A 15,842-nucleotide genomic window follows, 5' to 3' on the forward strand; every position below is an offset into this window, starting at 1 on the left:
GACTGGAGTTTTTAAGGGATTCCTACATCTAAGATTGGCGACAAGCAAAATATATGTTCTATGACTAATACTACAATTGAGAGACTTAATCAAAGCTATCTTGAATATTTGCGGGTCAGCAAAATTATTGTCAGGACCAATGATACCATACAATTTTGTAAACTACACATTCAGGATTACATAATTAATATTAGTAATAACTGAATTTAAAATCTGTTTACAAGATGTTCCCAAGGATAAATTTTAAATTCAATTACTGTTATTAACTATAATTTATTATATTTCAAATTCATCTAGTAACCTAAATTGTTTGGGTGGATTACAAATTTATTTAAAGAACAAAGACTTTTGTGGCATCTTAATAATTAACAAAAATATCATTGCATACATCAGTGTTTCTCAAACTTTCTGTAATCATAGGCCACTAAATAAGTCTTTGGAAAATCTGGGGATCACACAGTAAAACAAGCATCTCTTCCCTATGTTTAAGAATGTAGGAACTCTAGTTTTTTGGAGAATACATTAATAATCATACAGTAGAACCTCCGGTCATGACCATAATTCATTCCATAACTTTGGTGATTTCTTCGTCTTCTAATGTTTCATCTTCAGGAATTTCTGGGTCAGGGATCATGTTTGATCGCTACCCGAGTATGTGTTCATGACCGGATTCAAAAATTTTGTGAATTTTTTGGTCGGAACCCGATTTTACTTAAATTTGTGTTTACCTTCCAAAAGCTCCATTTTTAAAGGATATTTTATTCTTCCAAATAAAATGTATTTGTTCAGGTATTGTTTTATGTATGCATTCTATAACAACAACCCTTAGCACAAACCTGTTAGTCAGGAATAATCTTTAATTAAAAAAACCTTTGAATATAAAGAAGTTAGAAGTCCAATGAAACTCCATTTTTAGGTAATCATTGTTGCTATTTACATGCTTCTTTTGAGGTTCCTGGTATAGGAACACAGCATTCTTTTAGCACAGTATGGACATTCATGCCGTGCCCTCATGATCTGTTTTCTATTTTCAGTTTTCAGTGCTCACATTACTACTCATCACCAGAGGTGGTATTCAACAGGTTCTGACCAGTCACAGTATCCTTCCCCTGCCATGCCCACCAAGCCACGCCCACAAAACCGGTAGTAAAAAAATGTGATCATCCACTGATCGTCACATGTATATTTCAAGAACTGATCTATTTTCTCAAACCAGGAGCAAGAACCTTTAGCTCTGACTAGCAAGCTGAGGCTGAATGGAGGGTTTCATGAGCCGGGAGAAGACACAGCTTGGGCTTCGTTAGCTATCTAGTGGTAAACCAGGAGAGAGCTAAGTGGGCAAGTGACTCTCATCTGACCAGGCAAATGTTAGTGAAGACCCACAGGAGATAAACAGAGATGGTCATGAATTCAGGGAAGGATGTGGTGAATCCTTGGTGGATTTATGTCAACCACCAATGATTCATGAATCACAATTTCAGAATCACTGGCTTAAATGATTATTATGTAACACAATTCACTTCACCTGTGAAAGTTTAGACAATAACAAATTTGCTCATCATAAAGTTGCCATAAGAATCTTTGGTAGTTTTGCTGCAAGAGACATGATCCATCTGTTCCTCTGGAAATGTATATAAAATATTAAAAACAGTCACTCAATGCCTGAATGAAAGAAGATGTAGATTTTATAAAAGTAGAAAGAAAAGAGATTTCTCAGTAGCATAGGAACAATATAATAAAAATGTAAAATCTCTTATTCTGTGCAACATGTGGCACCTTAAAATAAATTTTACAAAAACCAAGCAGCACCGTATGAGATTTTTGACAGGCAAATGAAGAAAATAACAGAGGAAGGGATCAAACATTTCAAAGAATTCAAACTTCCTTCTGATTTATTTACTGATTTAAAACATTTATAAAGCCGCCCATCTTATACTAAACTCTGGATTGCTCCCAATCAAACATTATAAACATCTCTGCATCTAAGTCATATTGTGTAGGCACTCTTAGCTCTCACATGCTTACTCTCCAAAACACCTAGAGATGCCACACGTGGTCAAAGAGACACTTGTTGCTTCTTTAGGCTTCATGTCCTGACAAAAGTGTAGCACAAACAAACCCAACATGCACAGAACACCCCAAGGAAGGTAAAAAAATTGGGCCAAAATAAAAATGTGACACACTTCAATTAGATACATCTTCGGCTTCTGTTGTTTTGGTTGGAAAACAGCTGCAGGTGTTCTCCAATTAGCTCCCCATTTTTGCAAATATCAACTGTCATATTTAATCTGTTCCAATCATTGTGCAGCTAAGTCAACTTTCATCGTTCTTTCACTATACATTTACAGCCTGGGTTTCTAGCATTCAAGGTAACTTTCAAGCTAGTCAATTAATGCATTATTTACAAGTTCTGTTTTATTAAAAGCAGATTCTTAATTTGCTAATGGGTTAGTAGTCTCTGGGCAACTTTCCAATTGGTATTATATTGAGGAGAAATTAAAAAAATAAAATAAAACAATCCCTAGCCCCAAACTACTGGGGAAAGGGGAAAAATGTAAGCCTGATATTCAGCTGCTTTGTGCTGCAGTTTTTATTCAGATGATATGTTACTTTTAATGATTCTTCCCGGCTCCCATAGATCCAAATTAAGGCAGAAGCTAACCAACTGCTTTAAAATAAGAAAAAGCCCAACCTCACTCTGTTTTCATATTTGTTTTTGAAATGTCAAGCTTTCTGGAATAACTCAATACATATGTTTGTATTGTAATATAAAGCAGCCAGATTTGCAATACTGAACTAGCAACACAACAGATTAAAAAGGTTAGAAGTCAAGGGGAATTAAATACAATTATCATTTTCTTGCTTTTGTGCTTCTTAGAGCAAATACATAATATGCCAAAATGCTTATTTAAATTTAGACTACTTTCTGAAAATTATGTCACCGAGATTTCATTTTTCCCCTAATGCCACCTTTTTCAGTTTGTGTTCTACTTTCCTTTGTTATTCAGCCACTTCATTAAGGCCTAACCCTACTTCTTCTCCAGCTCCTCAGCAGCTAAATTACAGCCACCAACCAGAGAGAGCGGCCTATCATTAAAATACTGACATTAAATGTCTGAAGATAATTCATGTTAGTGACACTTATTTACAAGACATACCTACAATTTCACAGTAACATAAATTAGCTTCAAACAGTAAATGTCAACATTTTAATAGTGACCATCACAGCTTCAAGATAATCGTGTCAACATGGGACCGGTTGATTTGAGAGAAAGGGAAAGGAGGATGGGTTTAATTATGGATGAGCGTTAGTCCAAAGATTCAGTTTTAACCCAAGTTGAGAAAAGATGGAAATTTTGTATAGAAGCAAATCACATGTTGTGAATTTTGCCATTTGACCATCACTGGCTCAGTTGCCTTTGGAGCAGGAGTGTCATTTCATTGAGGGCCACATCAGAATTGCATTTGACCTCAGGGGCTGGGGTGGGCATGGCTGGTTTGTTGTCACTTGTGTTGGGTGTGTCTATGGTGGCCAAAGCACTCTGCCAGTGAAAATGGGCTCCCGAGCTCCATTTTCAGCTTTGTTTTCTCCTGCAACCCTCTGCCAGTGAAAACAGCGGTCCTCCCAAGCTCCGTTTTCAGCTGTGATGGCCTCCTGCAACCCTCTGCCATCAAAAACAGAGCTCCATTTTTGCTGGCAGTGACACCTTGGGCTGCTCCTTTGCTGTTTCCAGGGTGGCCCCAAGGGCCAGATCAAAGGGCTGGATTTGGCCCACGGGCCTTGAGTTTGACACCCCTGCTTTGGAGGAATTAAGTGAGGTGTTGCTGATGCAAATGTGGTTTTGGGAGAGACCCTGAATCCAAAGTCTATATGGACTTTAAAAAATATGTTCCACTTTCTATTTCATATTCAAATATGCACCATGGCCATTTACAGATTTAAGGACAAACCTGGTATTACTTTGGAAACTGCCTATCACATAATTAACTAAAGGTCAAATTAGACACATGGCTGGTCATATGATTTAACCCTGTGATTAGCTGAGAGGAAGTCAACTGGCATTTTATTGCTTGCTATGTTTTCTTCAATGTGCTTCGCTAGTCAGCAACTGGAATAAGAAAAAAAAGGAAGTAGGGTTTGTATAACAAAGATAACTATATTATCCTGAAATATTATTCTTAGTTGGGTAGTCTTAGATAGAAAAGACAAGAAGAGTGCTTATGGCAGACATATCACAGTGTGTAGGTATCTTGTGGTACACTGATCCACAACTAATCGTTCTCAGAAAAGCTATGGAAGAAAAGATACAGGGTTTAAACCAGGGGTGTCCAACCTTGGCAACTTTAAGACTTGTGGACTTCAACTCCCAGGATTCCTCAGCCTGAGGAATCCTGGGAGTTGAAGTCCACAAGTCTTAAAGTTGCCAAGGTTGGACACCCCTGGTTTAAACTGTTAACTACATTTATACAATAGCTAATCCCAACTTAGTGCTCTCTACATATAGCTGGCCCTTGACTTAGGGCCACATTTGAGCCAACATTTCTGTTGCTAATGAGGCAGTTGTTAAGTGTGTTTTGCCCCCATTTTATGACCTTCCTTGCCACAGTTGTCAAGTGAATCACTGCAGTTATTAAGTTAGTAACTCGGTTGTTAAGTGAATCTGGCTTCTCAACTGATTCTGCTTGTCAGAAGGTCACAAAAGGTGATCACATGAACCCAGGACACTGCAGCCATCATAAATGCATCCCAGTTGCCAAGAATCTGAATTTTGATCACACAAAATGGTCACACATCACTTTTTTCTATCATCTGCACCTCTATAACTGTCTGGTTTGGTTCTGCAACCCAATAGGACAGACTTCAGAGGATAATTAGGACTGCAGAAAAAACAATTACTACCAACCTGCCTTCCATTGAGGACCTGTATACTGCACAAGTTAAAAAGAGGGCTGTGAAAATATTTACAGACCCCTCACATCCCGGACATAAACTGTTTCAACTCCTTCTCTCAAAATGACGCTATAGAGCACTGCACACCAGAACAACTAGACACAAGGACAGTTTTTATCCAAAAGCCATCACTCTGCTAAACAAATAATCCCCTCAACACTGTTCAACTATTTACTAAGTCTGCACTACTATTACTTTTAATCTTCGCATCATTCCTTATCGCCCATTCCCTCCCATTTGTGACTGTATGACTGTAACTTGTCGCTTGTATCCTTACAATTTATATTGACTATTTCCAAGTATGGTTTGATTGCTTATTGTACCCTATGACTATCATTAAGTGTTGTACCTTATGATTCTCGACTCTTGATGAATGTATCTTTTATGTATACTGAAAGTATTTGCACCAAGACAAATTCCTTGTGTGTCCAATCACACTTGGTCAATAAAGAATTCTATTCTATTCTATTCTATTCTATTCTATTCTATTCTATTCTATTCTATTCTATTCTATTCTATTCTATTCTATTCTATTCTATTCTATTCTATTCTATTCTAATCTATTTTATTTTCACTGGGGTTGTAACTTTGAACAGTCACTAAACAAAGTGTTATAAGTCAAAGGCTACCTGCATTTGGAGGCTATAATTTCTGAGTTTTCAGACACTGGTGCCCTCTAGATATATCTAGTGAGGTTTATCAGACTGGAGATGGTTCTTTTGCAGGCCACCCATTTTTTTTCAAAGGCTAGACAACCTTGATCATCTTCATGACAGAGAAAGCAACCAGAAACACAGACTCTATTTCCACACTCACTTGGTCAGAAGCATCTCTGTGAGTGCTCCAAAACAGATGGCTGCTATGTTGAAAAGTAGACCTGGGGGAGGATCCTTAAATGCAATGATCAACTGGTAGACCAGGAATGGAGTGCTGATCATGAGACCCAGGACTGTGCAGAAGATGACCCACTGATGCCACTGTGTCGCCAGAAGTCTCCAGGGTGACTTTTTCTCAAGTTGATACTGGAGAGAAAGGGAGACACAAAAGAGTAAGTATGATATTCAAGCAACTTAGGGCCATGCAATGATGAATGCTTGCTGCTTATAGTTTAGAAAGGGAAAACTTTATGAAATGGTTCATATTGGATCATAAATATATACGTTGTTGAGAGCTTTTCTGGTTTTCACAAAAGGATTTCAACAATATTTCTTGTTTGCTTATATTGAGCAATGTATTTATGGCAGGAGGGAGCATTAAAATGTAACCTATGACTGCATATATGATATTTGGGAATTTTAAAGATAAAGGCAATGGGCAACATATTCCATTAATAGAGAATGGCCTTGAGCTACCGGAACAAATCATTTAAGATTCAGTTATTGCATATTAACTTCCTGAATCTTCATTCTGTCAAAAATGAACAGGGAAAACATATTGTCTGAGATCAAAACTCAAAAAGCCCAAGTCAGAAACAAAGCAATAACCCTTTTCTGGCATCCAGAAAATGCTACATTTAGTGGAAAAATATGAACTTTAGGCATCTGTCCTGAAAAAAGAACAATATGAACATTAAAAATTGGCTCTGTTGCTTTGCTGTCCACCTATCAGGAATGAATGAAAGGTAATTCTTTTCCATTCAGAGCTTTGAATGAAGCCAAGAAATTAAAAAAGAATGTGTTTCTGAAAGTTGTAAAAATAACCCCAGGTATGGTTACATTTAAAAATAAAGCACTTACATTTACAAAATTTACATTTTAAAAGCTCACATGTGGAATTAATATGTAAAAAGTGCAACACAGGAATATTTTTTTAAAAAATAATTCACTGAAGTTATATTCAAAATATATATGCTAGGGAAAATAACACGTAAAAACTGAGTGGATTAGGGTAAATTAGGAATGAAAACATACAGATTTGAAAAGCAAATTCTTTTTTTTTAAGCTATTCTAATTGCCACTTACTAATTGGGACAGCAAAAGAACCTGATCTATATAGATTCAACTTCCCTAATTAAGGCACTGTACACATCCTCCCCATTTTATCACTAAGGCTGAGTCTTATTTACTTCATAAGTAGCCTTATTTGTGTTGATAATTGCCTCTGAAATTCCCAAGTCACTCATGGCTAGTGAAGAATTGAACCTGGGTCAGTTCAAGACCTAGTCTTAAATTCTTTAGAGCAGCTACACTGACATTTGGTATTTAAATAGTAACATGTTTAAGACAGTTTTGATCTGAAAGACTTAAGGGAGGCTCTTGTATGTCACGTTGGACAAAACTACGTGCAAAGTGGTGTGAGACTATCACAGGGGCAAATGAAGTTCTTAGCATGCTTGAAGATTATGAAGGACTCTGGGAGGTGTAATTTCATGAGGCTAAGTTAATTACAACTTTTATTTGTCATTTCCTTTAAAAATTTAAAAAGCATTAGCCATACCGAGAGAGCTTTAAAGATCTAGGTCTGCTTTGTGATCTTATGTTTCTACTTAATTATCACATAAAACATACCATTGTCAGTCTTGAACTCTTTTTTATCACTAAATAGGTAACTTTTTCTTTCAAGGTTTTTTTCCCAGTCTAAATTGCTACTGATTATTAAAAAAAAGAAAAATTCCAAACAGAAACACCACCAAATAAAAGCTAACTAGATGCTAAAGAACAATTAACCACAGTATTACTTCACAGTATGCCACATTTACTATAATTTGTATCAGTACGATTGACAAATTATGTGAGTCCTACATGCAATCAGAATAAGAAAATACTAAATAGGGTGAAATATCACAAACCCATGGTTAGGATTAAGCATGATGTGCAGGTATTTGGTGTTTAAACACATTTCACCTGCTGTCATATCCACAGGTGTAAATAAATATTAACATCTCTTGTCCAATGGAAAGAAATCAGTATATAACTTGGATCAGTTAGAAGAAAAATAATATGCTATGCATCAGACAGGGGATTTGTTACATGCAACAAACCACATGTTTGCCAAATAAAGTGGTTTTATTTTCTTGCAAAGGCAACATGAATTATACTTTCTTGGGGGGAGATACTTATTTGCTTCCTTGTGGCCTGTGGAAGTATATAAGTTAAACTGATACCTTTAACTGAACAAGCCATACAGCAAATATTTCTCTTTTATAAAGAAGTTGGTGCACTGCCTTTGCAACACTTCAGAAAGCTCAGAGGGTTGCCAGCTGGATAATCTGAAGATCTTTTCAGCCTTAAATGCTGCAAGCCTACATGTGCTTCCTTGGAAATAAATCCAATTGAATCCAGTGGGGCATACTTCAGAATAACCATGCATAAGATTGGACTATTCAACACAGTAGGTGATGTGATGGGAAATAGTACTTGTTGGCTGTGGCTGCTGAGTGGCAACCAGGAAGAAGGGGAGTCTTCTTTCTTTTAAGAAAGTAGAAAACATTGGAAGCTGCTTTTTTTTGTTTTGAACTGAAACAGACCATTGGTCCATCAAGCTCATATTGTCTACTACAGGGGTTCCCAATCCCTGGACCATGGACCAGTACCAAGCCGTGGAATGACAAAAACCAGTCTGCGGAAACGAGTGAAGCTCCATCCATGGGATGCAGGCAGCACACAAAACCACGCCCCTTCTGGTCTACAGAAAAAACCCTCTCTCCGTGGAACTGGTCCCTGGATGCCCAAAAGGTTGGGGCCCACTGGTGCACTATATAGAGTCAGAGACAAGGATTTTTTCCCAACTCTACCTGAAGATGCCAGAAACAAATCTTGAGAGGTTTGCATATATACCCTACACCCAGCTATCCTTCCGTAGTAGTTGAAGGGAAGTGATGATGGAGGCAGACAGTCAGCACCGAATTTTTCCTCCTCAGCCACCAGTCTCTGTTCTGTGATGAACATGAAATTCTTCTATTTTATTATTTACTAAATAACAATGTTGTCCTATTGAAGAACCTTAGAGAGGTAGAGGTTTCATTGGGACCAGATGGTTTCCCACTTGTGATCCCAACAAAAACTTCTGGTTGTGAAGCTCAGGAAGAAAGTCCCCAATGATGGAAAAAAGAAGAGTTTGACATTAGTGAAAATCAAATGTGATTCTGACAAATACAGAGTGGCCTATTTAGACATAAGATTTGGTTTGAGCTTCAAAGACTTTGGCTGAGAATGTTGTCTGATCTCTCTAATCAATTAACTCGCTTTATAAAAACACTTGAAGTCAACTAGAACAATGGATTGTTGGAAACACTATTTTCGACTCACTAGGACACTTGCTTTCTGATGCAAAGTCCTTCCAGTATCTAACTGAAACCGTTTAGTTAAATGGTCTTTTCTATTAAAGAAGAAATAGAATCATAGAATCACAAAGTTGGAGAAGACATTAGAAGTCTTATGGACCAGATTCTTGTCCAGGACTATTTCAGAAAGATGGCGATTCAACTTTTGTTTAAAAACCTACAGTTGACAGAACATCCATAACTCCAGGAAGCAGATTCTTCTACTGTTTAACAGTTCTCACAGTCAAGAAATTCCTTCTTATTTGGTCTGGACTTCTCTCTGTAAAGCTTCACCCATTTTTCTTGTCCTACCATTGCCCATTGTGAAGAATGAATCTACTCCCTTTCCCCTGTGGTAGCTTTTCAAGTATTGGAAGGCTCCTATTCTGTCTCCCCTTAGCTTTCTCTTCTTTAGGTTAAATATACTTTTTCACTGGTCTTTATAGGAGCTTTGGTGCTCTTCCCTGCACTCTTTCAAGTAAATCTGAATTAATTTCAAACTTGGTCAATGTATCAATAGTTTCAAGAATCTATTGGAAGCTACATCCAGATTTACACACTGTGGAAAAGTGGCTCTTCTCGATGTTTATGTTTGACTTAACACTGCCTGTGCTGCCTACTGCAGTCTATCATTCTTCTTCATATCTCCATATTTTTAACTAAACATTATTGTTCCTGTTATTATTATTAGAACAATCTCTCCAGATTTCTATCTACTGTTGAATAAATGGCGATTTGTTGAATATAGTTAATGTTCTGTAGTTTAGGTGTGTGCTTCAACAGAGATAGGACAATGCAGAATAGATCTTTCAATGGCCATTAACCACAATGAATAATTTTCTAGTACTTTGGAAATACAGGAGAAGGAACATAGTTCACAACCTGCTTCCAAATGGTATTTACCGTGGTTGGAAACAAGAAGCTGGGCTATAATCAATCTTTCCCCATCTCATCAGACACTTCCTATGTTCTCAAGAGTGCTTTCAGAAAAGGAAATGGGAAGAAAACTTTATTAACATCTGTTTTCTGCTTCATTCTTCTATAAAGTATAGGTACAAAATGGAAATTGGTACAAAAAGAGTACTTTGATCTCAAGATAAGGAGATTGAATTGCTTATAATTTTGGGCTTATGTGTACTGCTAAGTGTTAATAGTAAACTTGCTACATTTAGTTCTTGGATAAAAGTTTTGCCAGTGTCAATTTAAAAAAAAGAGTCTACTTTTAATTTTTTTCCCCTACCACACTAATTAGAGGTTTAAATGGATTTGTCAAACTGAAATATGAAAGGAAAATCATGTTTGAGCTAAAAATGGAACAATGGGTGAAAAAGTCCTCTTGCTATATTTATGATTATCCAATTACTCTTATTATTTTAGTCTGAATCAAATTCAACCTTACAGCACAACTCTAAGAGGCTTTGCTCAAAGTAAGTCCCACTGACTTCAGTGGTGGTTTATTACACTGAAGCAGTGCTTAATGAAATTAACAAAGGGAAGAAATATCAGGGTCAAGACTACATGAACATGTAACTGAGTCACCCAAGTGGCACCTAGGCTACCCATGCCTGCGTCTATAGCATTTTGTATGTGTTTTTAAGAACAGTGCCTGAAGTCCAGTTAATTGAACGGTTCCTTCCCATTTGTGTTGGAGGCACCACACCTTTTTTTTTGAATAGGATTTTATTTATTTATTGATGACTAGTTTTCTTGTAAAACAAATGATGGCCTCTTCTATATACAACAGTGTTGCACATTTGTTAATATATTTGTGGCAAGAAGTAGGCCTTGACTTGACAACGTTCATTCTTGATAGAGTTGGAAATCAGAGGAACAAGGAGCATATTGTTTTGTATATAAATGTTACATGGCAAATTTTGCTGATTTTAAGAGACATTTTTTAAAAGTTGAAATGTGAACTATTTGCAATGTTTGATCTTAATCATACTACAGTGCCATGATGCACTGTTGAGATTTACATCTCAACACCATACTATAATATAGTAGAATGGAATATTATTTCAAGAGTTTTCAAGATGGTAGTATCTTCTTTTTTAAAAAAGTTTATTTAAGTTTCATATATTTAAAACATTTAAGAAGAAACAAACAAATATATAAACAAATATACACTGCTCAAAAAAATAAAGGGAACACTTAAACAACACAATGTAACTCCAAGTCAATCACACTTCTGTGAAATCAAACTGTCCACTTAGGTAGCAACACTGATTGACAATCAATTTCACATGCTGTTGTGCAAATGGAATAGACAACAGGTGGAAAGCAGAGGCACTTAGCAAGACATCCACAATAAAGGATTGGTTCTGCAGGTGGTGACCATAGACCACTTCTCAGTTCCTATGCTTTATAGCTGATGGTTTGGTCACTTTTGAATGATGGCGGTGCTGTCACTCTAGTGGTAGCATGAGACGGAGTCTACAACCCACACAAGTGGCTTAGGTAGTGCAGCTCATCCAGGATGGCACATCAATGTGAGCTGTGGCAAGAAGGTTTGCTGTGTCTGTCAGCGTAGTGTCCAGAGCATGGAGGCGCTACCAGGAGACAGGCCAGTACATCAGGAGACATGGAGGAGGCTATAGGAGGGCAACAACCCAGCATCAGGACCGCTACCTCCACCTTTGTGCAAGGAGGGACAGAAGGAGCACTGCCAGAACCCTGCAAAATGACCTCCAGCGGGCCACAAATGTGCATGTGGCTGCTCAAATGGTCAGAAACAGACTCCATGAGGGTGGTATGAGGGCCCGACGTACACAGGTGGGGGTTGTGCTTACAGCTCAACACTGTGCAGGACATTTGGCATTTGCCAGAGAACACCAAGATTGCCAAATTTGCCACTGGCACCCTGTGCTCTTCACAGATGAAAGCAGGTTCACACGGAGCACATGTGACAGATGTGACAGGGTCTGGAGATGCCGTGGAGAACATTCTGCTGCCTGTAACATCCTCCAGCATGACCGGCTTGGCAGTGGGTCAGTAATGGTGTGGGATGGCATTTCTTTAGGGGGCCGCACAGCCCTCCATGTGCTCGCCAGAGGTAGCCTGACTGCCATTAGGTACCGAGATGAGATCCTCAGACCCCTTGTGAGACCATATGCTGGTGCGGTTGGCCATGGGTTCCTCCTAATGCAAGACAATGCGGCTCATGTGGCTGGAGTGTGTCAGCAGTTCCTGCAAGACGAAGGCACTGTTGCTATGGACTGGCCCGCCCTTTCCCGACCTGAATCCAATTGAGCACATCTGGGACATCATGTCTTGCTCCATCCAACAACGCCACGTTGCACCACAGACTGTCCAGGAGTTGGGGGATGCTTTAGTCCAGGTGTGAGAGGAGATCCCTCAGGAGACCATCTGCCACCTCATCAGGAGCATGCCCAGGCGTTGTAGGGAGGTCATAGAGGCACACATGGAGGCCACACACACTACTGAGCCTCATTTTGACTTGTTTTAAGGACATTACATCAAAGTTGGATCAGCCTGTAGTGTTTTTTTCCACTTTAATTTTGAGTGTAACTCCAAATCCAGACCTCCATGGGTTGCTAAATTTGATTTCCATTGATAATTTTTGTGTGAATTGTTGTCAGCACATTCAACTATGTAATGAACAAAGTATTTAATAAGAATATTTCATTCATTCAGATCTAGGAAGTCTTATTTTTGTGTTCCCTTTATTTTTTTGAGCAGTGTGTATACATATATACATTTTGCAACAGGTATTGAGCACTGGTTAAATTTTTCTTTTCTTTTTTTCTTTTACCCTATAACATTGACGTGATCTACCTTGTTACAATACCTTCCTCATTCTTTTAAAGTTTTAATTTCACAGAATACTTTATGATTAAACGCATGTCCTTCATAGTTTCATAACTTATTCAGTTAAGTTGCTTGCAGGTTCAAAGGATTAGCTAGTGACATCACTGTTGCCCAGGGAATGTCCGTGATGGCTCCTTTCATGTCCCCATCAAGGAGCTGGAGCAAATGACAGGAGCTCACCCCACTACACAGCAGCACTTGGGTATCGAACATGGGCTTGCTAACTGCCAACCCAGTGTCCCAACCACATGAGCTCCTAGTCCCTTAGTTACACATCTGTTTAAGTGTTTATTAGACAGAGGAGGAACAGCTTCTCCTGACTTCAGTGCATTTATTGAAAACAGCATGGAGCTTGGGATCAGCTGGCTGAATTATGAGAACTATCGCAAGCAACTTTTTGGGTAGGTATTAAGTGACACAATTTTGCCTATAGAACCCATAAGTCCTGTTAAAATATCTCGGGGAAAGATTGGCAAATGTGCAGCATGTTTCTGCTTTCTTCTGGCACATTCTTAAAACAGGTACATCTGAACTTGGCTTTCAGATTAGATTTCAACCTGCAGGTTCTGGCTGGTGCTGCTTTGAGCAAATATGCTTGTCTGTAACCATATTGTAGTCAAATACTGTTGTTCACATGAAATTCTTGATTCAACAAATGCATTTTAAGAACAGTCCTTTTCTTGGACTAAAGGCACCATTCCACAGAGCAACAAAATAATGGTGATGCTATTTTAATTTTTATTGAAATCCTCCCCACTCTTCCACTTACTATAATTCCAGCATTTTGGAGGATGCTGCAATTATTATTATACAAACTTGCTCAATTTTGTGAGTGTTCCATGACAGGTGAAAGATGCTGAATGTCAGCTGGGGAAAAAAAAATCCATTGGCTGATTAAAAATTTCAGGATAACTCTTTAATAATGAGCACATCTGAACGTAGATCTTTCACGAAGAGCCATATTTTACATCATGGGTATTTCAGGAGCCAGATACTGACTGTAAACTCTCCTCTGATTAAAAGAGCAAGTACATCAGATTTTACCAGCAACCCCCCCCCCGCCCAACCCTCTTATATCTTGCATAGCAATACATCAATGTTCAAACATTCAGCAGAGCATTAACAGTAGAGGTGTACGCTCCTTGTTGCTACATCCATATAAGATCATAGTGCACCAGGGCTGATAGTGTTACCCTGGAGTTGCAGAAGTTGCATGGGCACATCAGTTTGTAGCTAGGCTTCCCTTGTCAATGGATGTTGGGAGCAAGGTAAATAAACACAAGCCAGAACCAGAAAACATGGTTTCTAATGCTATACAGACCTCCAAATTTTGTTTGTAAACATTTACAAACAATGATAAAAAATATATGTCTCTTATAACTGGATTGATTATTATTTATCTGTGGATGCTAAACAAAAACCAATTGTACATGGTAGATGTAAGCAGTTCCAGAACTTCTTGGTGCTCTATCATTTCAGGTTTCAAAGAAGAGATTTGACAGCTAATTGTCCAGAATTGGGAAAGGATCTCCTACTTACGGTGCATTCAGAAAGTATTCAGACTCTCTTCACTTTAGTCGATTTTGTTATGCTGCAGTCTGATTCTACAGTTGTTGAAATTCATTTCTTTCTCATCAATCTACATTCATTACCCCTATCCCATAATGACAGACTGAAAACAGCACTTTAGAAATGTCTGTAAATTTATTAAAAAGCAAAAACTGAAATATCACATTGGCATAAGTATTCAGACCCTTTCCAAGAACATGTGAAATTTAGCTCTGGTGCCTCCCATTTCTTTTGATCCTTGCTGACATGTTTCTATACCTTAAATGGAGTCGACCTGTGGTAAATTAAATTGTTTGGACATGATCTGGAAAGGGCACACACCTCTCTATAGAAGGCATCACAGTTGACAATACATGCCAGAGTAAAAGCCATGAGATCAAAGAAATTGCAGAGTTCAGAGGCAGGATTATTGCAAGGCACAGATCTGGCGAAGACTACAATAAACTTTTTGCTGCACTGAAGGTTCCTAAGAGCACAGCGGTCTCCATCATTCGCAAATGGAAGAAGTTTGGTGCAACCAGGACTCTTCCAAGAGCTGAATCATCCGGTCAAACTGAGCAATCGGGGCAGAAGGGCCTTAGTAAGAGAGGTGACCAAGAACCTAATGGTCACTTGGACTGATCTCAGAGATCCTTGTGTGGACATGGGACAGAGTTTCAGAAGGACAACCATCTTTATGGCAGAGTGGCTAGGTCAGGGGTCCCCAAACTTGGCAACTTCCCAGAATTCCTCAGCTAGCTATGCTGGCTGGAGAATTCTGGGAGTTGAAGTCCACAAGTCTTAAAGTTGCCAAGTTTGAAGACCTCTGGGCTAGATGAAAGCCTCTCCCCAGTGCAAAACACATGAAAGACTGCTTAGAGTTTGTCCTCACAGTCTGAGAATCGTTCAGGTGCTTTTTTGCAAACTCCAAGTGGGCTTTCAAAAATTTTCAAAATTGACAAAAGTGAAGGGGGTATGAATACTTTCTGAATGCACTGTAAGTAGGGCTTGGTCTACAAGACCGCCAAGGTCTCTTCTAAGTCCTTGATTCTGAAATTCTGTAATGCATGGCTTTAAATATCCAGGATGCAAAGCCTATGGACAGTGTTAACCCCGTTGTGGAAATCCATGGGCCCTCTTGGGTTTCTAAACGCTTCCTTTTACATACCCATAAGAATTCCAGCCAAGCGCAAGACTAGTTAAAGGCCCTGGGCAACTTGAATCTGGTTAAAGGAACTACACTAGAAACCAGGA

At 38.5% G+C, this 15,842-nt stretch overlaps 1 protein-coding gene across 3 annotated transcripts in view; it reads right to left on the minus strand.

Moving 5' to 3' along the window:
* LOC148131253 (uncharacterized) overlaps positions 1–15,842 on the minus strand; it is a 301,801-nt gene that overhangs the window by 36,462 nt on the left and 249,497 nt on the right. The window contains exons 4-5 of one of the 3 annotated variants that reach the window (XM_087960575.1): positions 5,768–5,973; positions 1,526–1,621 (exon numbers count right to left, since the gene is read on the minus strand). In XM_087960575.1, coding sequence (XP_087816701.1) covers positions 1,526–1,621; positions 5,768–5,973 — 302 coding nt within the window. Of the gene's footprint in view, positions 1–1,525; positions 1,622–2,840; positions 4,110–5,767; positions 5,974–15,842 lie in introns of those variants that run through there. The other 2 variants (XM_087960578.1, XM_087960576.1) reach the window with 2 other exon arrangements.

Source organism: Notechis scutatus, chromosome 3 (genome assembly GCF_049901735.1).
Source record: "Notechis scutatus isolate UNSWTSFEM ecotype Mainland chromosome 3, rNotScu1.2, whole genome shotgun sequence".
Lineage (NCBI taxonomy): Eukaryota > Metazoa > Chordata > Lepidosauria > Squamata > Elapidae > Notechis > Notechis scutatus.